General features: G+C 36.5%; 1 protein-coding gene across 1 annotated transcript; it reads left to right on the top strand.

The window, feature by feature from the left end:
- Window positions 1-8,394: 8,394 nt before the first annotated feature.
- Window positions 8,395-10,964, top strand: LOC120254665. Its single transcript, XM_039262728.1, has 5 exons — window positions 8,395-9,570; window positions 9,691-9,799; window positions 10,357-10,562; window positions 10,653-10,769; window positions 10,860-10,964. Exons 1-5 carry the CDS (start codon window positions 8,395-8,397, stop codon window positions 10,962-10,964), a joined length of 1,713 nt encoding a protein of 570 aa, XP_039118662.1.
- The last annotated feature ends 420 nt before the right edge of the window (window positions 10,965-11,384 follow it).

Raw genomic sequence — 11,384 nt, 5'->3', positions numbered from 1 at the left:
ACTTAAAATATGGAAGCAGTCTAGTATCCTTCCTTGCATCTTTATTCCCTCTGTTGATTTTTCTAAATTAGTTGAGTTGTAATTAATTAAATGCATTCATTATTTATCGTACATACCTCTAATGGTAGTGACTTTGAAGCATCATCAAAGCGATACAGTGATCTCTTTCATAATCCCATCCAGCCACTTAATTTAGAAAACCACTTTTAGAAAGCATTGTTAGTTTTTCTTTAGACTCTTGTTCTAATGCTTAAATTTGTCTTGTGGTGATGCTTGGATTGGAAAACTTGGTTATCATGTCGTGTACCATCTTGTTCCATGCATCTGGTCCCATCACATTTTGTGAACCATCGCCATCACATGAGCGTGTATACTCACCCAATAACTACTAAGGTGAGCCTTGTGAATTTCATTCCACGTATGCCCTACTTTCATGTCTTCCTTCACTTGCCACGCCATAAGCACCATGAGCGTCAAGCGAGTGTATTCGCGTGAGGAAAAAGTATTATCTTGACAGTATAGTTTGGTATTTACACACAGACTTCACATAATACGCTGAGTGATGGAGTATGTTGGCTAATTGATAGAGTTGTATATGTTTTCGCCAAGAAAATTATAGTCTGAGTCGATCGTTTGTTGGGAAAATTACAAAAAGTATTATCTTCGCTATATATGACAATATTACTGACCTAAGAAATGGATTACGAGAAACAAAAAGTCGTTGCGTTTACACCTAATAAATGTCTAAGAAGGAATGACTTTGCAAGTTTTCGTATTACGGTGGTTTAGAGTTTAGGTCGACGATTATGTATTTAAGAATACACACCACTAGCAAACGAAGACAAACATTAAATTAAAACATTGGATACTAATCGACAATGTATAAATAAAAGCTTCTCAAAAGTGACTAAAATTATCATTCATTAGGTGACATACTTCCATTATTATTTGTAGTTAATGAAAACAAAAATTATATCTGCACATAAAACAAAATTCAAAAGCATGTTCTGATTAAGAAATGCATTATTGGTTGTATGATGTACATAAATTATAAGACTAAGACTACTTGATCAAAGTTTCATTAAAGTTAATTAAAAGATAATGAAAAGATTAACAATGGAAAGAATGCAGAGAGAATTAAGCATTATCAGCTTCAACATTAATTAATGAAAAACCACACAGATTTAATGTTTTAAACTGCAGAATGATCACCAAATTTTAAGCTTCTCAAAGGAATCATCCGTCACGGTATTCGATATAATGGAGAACAATGCAGTCATTAACTCAAAAATAAGTTGAATTGAAACATAGGAATCATTTGAATGAAATATTTCAAAGAATTGACATGAATCCAATGCAGCAAAGTGCATGTGTTAACTCACAACTCAGGTGAATTTAAAAAATAAAACTTCTCTTATTATTATCTTAACAACAAATTGATAATTAAAATTAAATTTATCTGAGGAATCATTCATCATACTAATTGAAAGGAACAATTCAACACAAACAACATTCAATCAAAAGAAATAAAGTGCATTCAACGAGTCAAAAACAAGATAAATATAAAAATAAAAAGAGACAGTTTATCTTCATTCATATGAATATCACTTGTTAATTCATCACTGTTCTTGCTAAATATTAACATTAAGCAACAAGGATTAGAAGTACATTAAACTTAAGCTTATCAAAGGAATCATCCATCATGCTAATCAGAAAACAACAGCAATGCAATAAAACAACACTAAATAAAAAGCAGCAAAGTGCATTCAATAACTCAAAACAAAAGTTTGATTTTGATTAAAAGAAAAAGAAAGGAAATTTTTCTCTTCATTCTAGTGAATAGACTTGATAAATTCTTTATTAACAATAAGCAACAAGACACTGGAAGAACATTAAATTTAAAGTTTCTCAAAGAAATCATTCATCATGTCAACACAATCAAAATTAAATCCAAAAGTAACCAAATCAATTCAATAACAACTAAATTTTTGATTAAAAGGAAAAGATGAAAATTTTCTCTTCAATCTCATAAATATCACTTGATAATTCTCTCCAGTTCTTGCTAATTACTAACATTAAACATGAGTAGTGAAACATGCTAAAAAACAATCCTTTCTTTTTTTTAGTATGTCTGAGAGAAACATACTGAATCTAATAATAATGCTTAAAGCCTTCAACCAACATTTCTAGTTTGCAATAAACAAGATAAGTAGAACTTTTAGACAGAATTGATCACACATTTCAAATGGTTTTGCATAGTATAAAAAAACAAACAAGAAAAGCAATAAATTAAATATACCATAACTGTGGGCTCCTTTTTTCTCACCCGGCCTTTGATTAAGATTTGACCGGTTAAAAATAAATGGATCACAAATCAAATTTTAATTTTTATGACTTCAAAAGATTATGGGTTCATAACTTCCATTAGGGGCAAGCCCTTAATGTCAATTACCCTAGACATTGTCGCAGGAACCTCCGATTAAGAAATAAGTGTGAACAAAGGAAACAAATTATGACAATCAATTTTCATTCATTTGAATAAATATAAATTCATGGATTTCATTGAAAATACAAGAAATTTGAAATCATCTTGACAATCATCTTGACTTATGGACTTGTATCCGAACTTGTGTCTTGGACATTTTTGCATTTTAGATTTGATTTGCATCTTGAGTTTGATTTGAATTTCAAGTTATGACTTCTCCATGTTGATGAACCATAGACTTGATTTTGATTTTTCATAAGCTTCGGCTTCTATGCTTGTGAAGCTCCTTTCTTGACTTGTGAAACTCTTTGGGTCTTTGACTTCTGATGTCTTGAAACCGCTAAGTTCAATTGTCGATTTATATGAATTTTTAAATATTGACTTGTGAAACTCTTTGGTTCTTCGACTTTGATGTCCTGAGACCATCGAGTCCAATTGTCGATTTTTTTTTTATAGATTTTTTTAAATATTGACTTGTGAAGCTCTTTGGGTCCTTGACTTTTGATGTCCTGAGACCGTTGAGCTCAATTATCGATTTATATGGATTTTCCAAATATTGACTCTTTTCATATCTTGAATCTTGACTTGGTTGCTTTGGTTTATAATATGTCGCTGCATATGCGTCATCATTGCGTTGCATGCCTTGTTGTCGTTTTAAAATATATATCTTATTGCCGCCTTGAGATAAACTTAGCCACTACCTCGTGATAAGCACCCTTGTCGTTGCTTTGAAATTAGCATTTATCAGGATAAGTCTTCTCTATTTATACCGTGCATATTTCTCTGCTATTCGTTTGCTTGCATATCATTTCCAGCTTCTTTTTTTTTTTTTTTTTTATTTTAATCCACACTTGTCATAATGGGTTCTATTTATTTATTTATGTATTTTAGAGGGCATATATGTGAGTATATAGCATGCACACTTCTCATTTATTTATTATTTTTTTTATCACGAGCTTATGCATGCTTCTCAATTTTTATCTCATGCACGTGTGCATGCATATAATGATTTTTTTGTGCCCATATGCATGGTGATCCTGGCTTTTAGATGTGTGAGCATGCATGTATACATGCTCCTCATTTTGAGAACTCCATGTGTATCTCTTGTGTAGTGGGACTCATAAACCATGTAGTATGCACATATATCATTGCATCATTTTCATTTTTTTTAATTTTCCTATATATGCATGCATGGGTACGTGAATACAAATATATATATATATATATATATATATATATACCTGGAACCCCATATTCATCATTTACTAATGGTGGGCCTGAACTTTTTTTTATTTTTATAATTTTATCATTATTTTATTATTTTTTTTAATAAGTGATTCACGTGAGTATGCTTGCTTTTTTTTTTACATGCTTCTCATTATTTCATTTTTTTATTTGTTTTTTTATTTTTAGCCTTTTATTTTATTTTTTTATTAAATGCATGTCATGAGACTATAGCATACTTTTCGTTATTTTCATTGGTTTTTTATTTATTTATATATATTTTTTTTAACACACCATATTAATCTCATGCAACCTTGATTGCATCGATGGCCTCCAACAGCAACCATGCATATATATATATATATATATATATAAAAATCAAACATGCGAATGCATGCCTTTTCTTCATGCATGCATGAGCCATGTGAATTGATTTATTTTTTTTTTTTTTTTATTTTTTATTTTTGACTCATGCACGTGAGTGTCCTATAGAGAGAGATACAGGTTGCAGCTTGCCCTCATTTTTCCAACTAAACCACCTCCATTATTGGTTCCCTTCATTGCTTTTCATTTATTTAATTTTCATTCTTTATTATTATTATTTTTATCAACACCAAAAAGGCAGGTGCTTTCTATAAAAAAAATGCCAGGATGTAAATGTTTACAACCACAGATATATATACGCATGAGTGAAATCTATAAGTTTTGGACCTTCAATATCTTTATAGAATATATCATGTTCTTCTTCATTGTTGGTTGTACAACTTCTCTATCAAAGTATTGAATCAAAGATCAAAAGGAGGAATCTTTGGCGATATTTTGATTTGTCGTTTATGACTTGTGCGGTTATTGTTGGATTTTATTCAAGTATGGGGAACATCAGAGAGCTTAGGAGTTCTTGATCGGTTTTGGGTGAGATCTAGCAACTTAGTTGATTCATCTTCAGTTGAGGTATTGCAGTTTTCTTTAGCTTCTGGATTCTTAACCTTTTGTTCTATGGATAAACATTGAAACTGGTTTGTGTAGCTTGCCAATAAGAATACAGGATGGGAAAACCTCTTTTTCCTGAGATCTGGCGGAAGCCTGCAACCAGTTGTATTACAGGTAGCTGTAGTGCAGTTTGGTTCTATATTCAGACGAACAACATTGGCTATGCCATCGTTGGGATAAGCTATGAAACCGCTGCTGACGGGCATTACTGGAGGCTTATAACATCCGCATTTTCCATATAAGTGTGCTTCATCTGGTATATCATATACTGATTCAAAAGTTCAAGCTGAAGTATTTTAGAAGAGTAACCAGTTTTGCACCTTTGGTGTCACTTATATTCACATCCATCATTGTGCCACAGGCTAGCTTTCTTGGTCATTTATCTGGAATTGTGGTTGGTTATAGCATTGCTTGGGGTTTGATCCATGGAATAAACAATTGCTGGGCGTTGTCTATGCTAGGATAGATTATTCTTGTAGCTGTACTGAGTATGAAATGCACCGGAGCTATTGACTTCTCATTCATTAAGATTGAATCTGTTGCAGATCCCTTATACTACCTGTTGGTGATGATACAGCACCGGGGGAAGAGAAGAAGAAAGTCGTTTGATGAAATGTCCAAGCAAAAACTCAAAGAGTTTGAAGAAATGTCAGGAGAGAGAATTCTCCAATTCAACGAGGTCAAGAGAAGGTCAGCAACAATAGGATACAGGTCTTTGCTTGACCAACCAATCACACACTAGTCTTCATTACTATTTAAATAGAAAAGGATAGGAGACAGGATTACAGCACACACAGCACCCATTGGGTGTGACTCAATCTAGAACCGGATTGGGTACAAGATAAGCAACCATGCTCCAGCATTGGCTGGTTACAAACTACATGAGAAAAGGATAATATTATATCCTTTTCTCATTCAAAACCAACTACTTTAACAGACAACAAGATACACCAAACATAAGTAAAGACACCCATGCTTTATCATGATGGAGTGCAACCCCAGTGAACAGTGCCATGCTCGCCTTCCTCGTATTCACGCATCCTCCATACCTACACGTGAACACTGGCATGAGCGGCCACTCGTCAAGTATCCAACAACCTCGGCCATGCCTCACCATGCCGAGCACCAGAACCTACTTCAGTCAGACCTTCAACACTACCTACTGTCGGTTTTCCCACTTTAGGTACTAGTAGAACTTACAATCTGCAAGAGTCTCCGGAGAACGTCTGCAGATCTGGAATCATCCAGTTCATCATCATCTCCTCCAAGAATTCCATGGCAGAATCCCCCTTTCGGGACTTCAGCAGCGTGCGGAGCATCGAAGAGCATAATAACAAATAGTTGGCATGCGGCGTCTGACTTCTTTGAAAGCCCGTAGAAGTCAATGGCCAAACAAATGGTAGCGAATGGGAGGAGAATTCCTTCGGATTGGACCTTGGTCAAGAGACGATCGATGAGCTCACAGTGGCCATGCTTTGCGAGAATGGCGATCATCTGTGACACGGTGTGCTTCCAGGTTGGCACGCTACCCAACTAAAGAATGCCCACGCCGTCTATGGCTTCTTGAAACCTCAGAGGACCTCGTCGTCCAGACAAACCTCGCTTCTTTTAATGCTCTCACATTCTCTGCATCCCAGCATTTCAAAGCACTTGTCAATGCGCCGGGATCCATCGATAGCTTCAAATCCATTCACTCATTATTGTCGTTCTCCTCCTCTTCGTGACCGGAATCAACAATGTAGCTTTCAGCGCCAGCGCTGTGGCTGGCAGGACGACCTCGAGTTTCACTTCTTCGTTAATTATGATGGTTGATGAACGTGATAGTAGCAATGATGATAGTGAGCAGCAACAATAGCATTAAGCAGCAACGGCAATACCAGCGGCATCAGCAGAAGTGATGACGACGACAATGGCGATGATGGTAGCGGTGACGACGACTATAGGCAGCAACACCAACAAACAGCGACCACAGCAACATTAACAGCATGATGACAGCAAGCGGCAGCTAGCGATGGCAGGCAACAGCAGGCAATAAAGGCAGCAACGGTGACGACGAGCAGCAATTTATTTTATTTATATATATATATCTATATATGTGGTGGTATGGGGGAAGAGATAAAACCTTCTACTTCTTTTTCTTTCAGCTTTTTTTTTCTTCAATCTTCTCTCTTGATTTTTTTTTTCTCCTCATCTGATTTTTTTCTTCCTTTTTTTTTCTTCTTCTTCATTTTTTCCTTCTTCAAATCTTCTTTTCTCTTTTTTTTTAAAAATTTTTTTTCTAGTCTCCGGTCCCCTGGCTTCCTCCTTCTTTTTAGTTGGCAGCGATTATGGCAACAAAAACAGCAACGGCAACGGCATTAGCAGCAGCGACGGCGAGCGGCATCAACGGCGCCGGCGAGCGGCAAGCGACAAAGGCAACGACGACGGCAGACGGCCAACGGCAGCAACATCAGTTGCGAACATGGCAGCAGACGACGAAGAAAGCATTAGGCATGCTTTGCGGCATTATCTCATCCACTCAAGCAGCAATGGTGTTAGAATTGATTGAAGTTGAGTGAATTTCAGATATGATGAAGCAGAGAAGCAAGGTTGCTGTAATTCAGTGTTCTGGTGGAATTAGTTTAAAGCAGAAGGGTAGCTGAGTCATTTCATCCATTTGAATGTTAGTTAAAGCAGTTGGAAGATCGGAGGAAAGAAACGGATGGTGAGGATTTGTTTGATCAGTGATATTGCATAAGTTCGAGGCAGCAAGAGTCTAGCATTTGGTTCTGAGATCGTGTGGTCCAGATTGAATCAATCAAGGATGGTGGTTTAAGTTCTAGGCAGTGGAAGAAGCCATGGATTGTGTTTGTAGTGAACGGTCGCGATCCGAAGATCAAGGAAAGTGCATTAGTTTGAGGCGGATCGGTCAAGCGGTGGAGTTAACTTGGGCTAGACATCGTTGCATTGTGACTCAGCTGGTTCGGGCTCGAAACGATCACCGAACTTTAACTAGATTATGTATAGTGTTTTGTTTGAAATGTTTTTTTTTGAATCCTCTCTGGTTTTTATGAGTGTTTTTCATGTAAGTCTCTTCTTGTATGAATTTTCCTGCTTATTTGAGTGAGTTTTCATCCAAGCTTTCTATAAGAAAGTTGTTGTAATTGATCTTATCTTCTTGTGTATTGAGTTCGAGAAGAATCAGAGTTATATACAATCTGATATCTTTGTTTTTGTAACATTGACTTCTGTTTCACTGTTTTACTGGTTTCTTGGGCTTGTGTGAATTTTCAAGACCAAGCGGTTGGGAATTACAAGTTGTTTTCTATAACAAACTTGTTCTACTTGATCTAAACTCTCTATATAGTGATCAACAGTGGTATCAGAGCCATGAGGTGAGAGTTGTCAGTGTTTGTGTGCAGGTGAGTTGAGAGGTGAGTTGAGAGGTGGTGTTTTTAATTGTGAGGTTTGGTGTTAAGAAGTTTTTTTTTGGAGTGATAGTTGAGGGTTTGTGGTGTTTTTATTCTGGTAAGAATTGTGAGAGTTTTTAAGTCGTGAAGAGTGGTAATTGTGTGAAGGTGAAGTCTAGAAAAAAATTATAATGGCTTCTAGTTCATCATCGACATCTACACCAAAGATCGCGACCAACACCGTAAATTTCTCACTCTTTGTTGCCAATTTTCAAAGGAGATGGGTATGAACATTGGAGCTATAGGATGAAGATTTTCTTTAGATCCCAGAGGTTGTGGAAAATTATAGAAGAAGGTTTTAGCAAAGAGAAGCCATCAGAAAAGGACTTGGAAGATGATGCCAAGGCCTTATTTTTGTTGCAACAAGCTGTGGATGAGACAATTCTTCATAGGATTGTCAGATTTGATTCAGCAAAGGAAGCCTGGGATCATTTGAAGAATGAAAATCAAGGGACTTCTCGTATGGTGTCAATAAGACAGCAGGCATTAAGGCAAAGATTTGATTTGCTTCAAATGAGAGAAGATGAAACTATACAACACTATATTACAAGGGTTCTGGCAGTGGTGAATCAAATCAGAGGTATGGGAACTGAATTGAAGGATGCTGAGATAGTTTTGAAGGTGTTGAGGAGTCTATCTTCCAGATTTGTTCATGCTGTAACTTCCATAGAAGAGGCAAGGGACATGTCCACATTATCTCTGGATGAATTGAGTGGTTCTTTGCAGGCTCATGAGGCAAGATTTAATCAATTTTCTGAGAGGCATGAAGCTTTTGTTATGCAAGGAAATTTCAGAGGTGGAAGAATGAGAGGAAGAGGCAGGAATTTTAGAGGTAGAGGAAGAGCTGAAATTAATCCTAGAGGTGGTGATCAAAGGCAAGCCATACAACAACAAGGACAACAATATACAAATGAACGTGGTAGAGGTGGTCCAAGATTTTTTGGGAGAGTTAGTAGAGGCCAGAGACAGTATGGTCAGAGAGGTGCAAGAGGAGGTTTTCAGAATGTTCAATGCTTTAAGTGTAAGAAGTATGGCCATTATCAATCTCATTGTTGGTCTACACAAAGCAGAAATTCAGATGAAGGTTCAAGTTCATCTGTTAATATGAGCTCTATTGATTATGGAAGCTTGTTTATGGTGCACAATGGAGAGGAATTACATAACTCTTCTATTTGGTTACTTGATAGTGGGACTTCTTGTCACATGACAAGTAGGAGAGAATTATTTCACAATCTTGATGAGACATTGAGACATAAAGTGAGATTGGGAGATGACAAAGAAGTTGATGTTCTTGGCAAAGGATCTGTTGCAATTCAGGTGTGTGGAGGAGAAACAAAATTAATACATGGAGTTCAGTTTGTTCCTTCTTTGGCTCACAATTTATTAAGTGTTGGTCAGCTAGTTGAAGGAGGTTATGATGTGGTATTTGGCAAGACTGGGTGTGTAATCCAAGCGAAAATGATTCTGAAAAAAATTTTTGTTTCACATTCGTAAAAAGTGGTAACAATCTCTATCCAATTGAATTTTTCTAATGAAATTCAGATGAATGTGGCAAGAAAGGATGAAGATTTGGGAATGCTATGGCACAGGAGATATGGGCATTTGAATTTCCAAGGGTTGCAAGTGTTAGCACAACATAATTTGGTAACAGGTTTGCCTGAAGTCAAGAAAGTGAATTATTGTGAAGAGTGTGTCTATGGAAAATTGGCAAGATTTCCATTCAATTCTGGAAAATCTTGGAGAGCAAAAACACAAACTTCAGCTTAGTTCATGCTCGATGTGTGGGCCAATGCAATCCGAGTCAATTGAAGGAGGTAAATATTTTTTTGCTCTTTTGTTGATGACTTTTCAAGAATGTGCCGGATTTATGTGTTGAAATTTAAGCATGAGGTTTTTCAGCTTGTTTCCAAAAAGTTTATGTTTTTGTCGAGAGGCGATCAGACGTAATTTACGTGATACTTAGAATGATAGAGGAGGTGAATTCATGTCAAGAGAATTTCAGGATTTCGTGATACGGAAGGGTATTAAGCATGAATTAATGACCCCTCTACACTCCCCAACAAAACGGAGTAGCAGTAAAAGGAAAAAATAGAACTCGGTGGAGAAAGCAAGAAGCATGTTAAAGGTCGCTAATATGCCAAAAAAATTTTTGGGTCGAGGCAATTGCTACTGCTGCATATGTGTCTAATATTTCACCAACCTATGCAGTTCAAGGAAAGACTCCACATGAAGCTTGGTTTGGGATCAAACCAAATGTGTCACATTTGAGAATTTTTGGATGTATAGCTTTTGTCCATGTTCCTACTCAAAACTTGCAGAAATTGGATAATAGAGCTGTGAAGGGAGTTTTTCTTGGTTATTGTATTGATGCCAAGGCATATAAAATTTTTGTGCCCGATCATCGAAAAATTCTGGTGAGTAGAGATGTTAAGTTTATTGAAACTGAATTTTTGGCGATGGTCCGAAAATGAAGGGAGACACATCCGGGTATAATAACTCTACAGGAGAGGAGAATGATCATTGCGAGGAATTCAAGATCAAGTGATCGAATGGTTCGGGATGCAGGAACAACCAAGAGTAGTAATGCAGCAATTCTTCACCAACTCATACTGAACAAGCAAGTGATCCTAGTGTTGATGATTCTCCAACACCAAAGGTGAGAACTTTGAAAGAATTATATGAAAGTTGTTCATATGCACTCAATGTTTCAGATCCTAATACTTATGAGGAGGCTGAAAAATCAGAACATTGGAGAAAAGGCTATGAAAGAAGAATTTGATGCAATTCAAAAAAATGAAACTTGGAAAACTTTGTGATTTACCCATAGGTAAAAAGGGAGATTGGAGTTAAAATGGGTTTTACAAGACAAAATTGAGGCCAAGTGGAGAAATAGCAGGATACAAAGCTAGACTTGTAGCTAAAGGGTATTCTCAAGAATATGGAGTGGATTATGAAGAAGTGTTTGCTCCAGTTGCAAGAATGGATACAGTTAGGATGGTCCTAGCTCTTGGTGCTCGGAGGAAGTGGCCAATTTTTTTCAATTAGATGTGAAGTCCGCTTTTTCGAATGGAAAGATTGAAGAAGAAATCTATATTGCTCAACCAAAAAGGCTTTATAGTGCCGTGCAAAAGAGAATCAAGTATACAGATTGTTTAAGGCTTTATATGGATTGAAGCAAGCTCCAAGGGCATGGTATGAAAGGCTTGATACATGGTTTTTTTCTCAAGGATTTCATA

Source organism: Dioscorea cayenensis, unplaced genomic scaffold (assembly GCF_009730915.1).
Source record: "Dioscorea cayenensis subsp. rotundata cultivar TDr96_F1 unplaced genomic scaffold, TDr96_F1_v2_PseudoChromosome.rev07_lg8_w22 25.fasta BLBR01000567.1, whole genome shotgun sequence".
Lineage (NCBI taxonomy): Eukaryota > Viridiplantae > Streptophyta > Magnoliopsida > Dioscoreales > Dioscoreaceae > Dioscorea > Dioscorea cayenensis.
This window is presented reverse-complemented; position numbering and strand designations above follow the sequence as displayed.

Coding starts and splice junctions, on each gene's coding strand:
- LOC120254665 (XM_039262728.1), top strand. CDS start 8,395: ATGAAGATTTTCTTTAGATCCCAGAGGTTGTGGAAAATTATAGAAGAA. Junction 9,800..10,356: donor ACAACATAATTTGGTAACAG/GTTTGCCTGAAG, acceptor CAACCTATGCAG/TTCAAGGAAAGACTCCACAT. Junction 10,770..10,859: donor AACTCATACTGAACAAGCAA/GTGATCCTAGTG, acceptor TCAATGTTTCAG/ATCCTAATACTTATGAGGAG.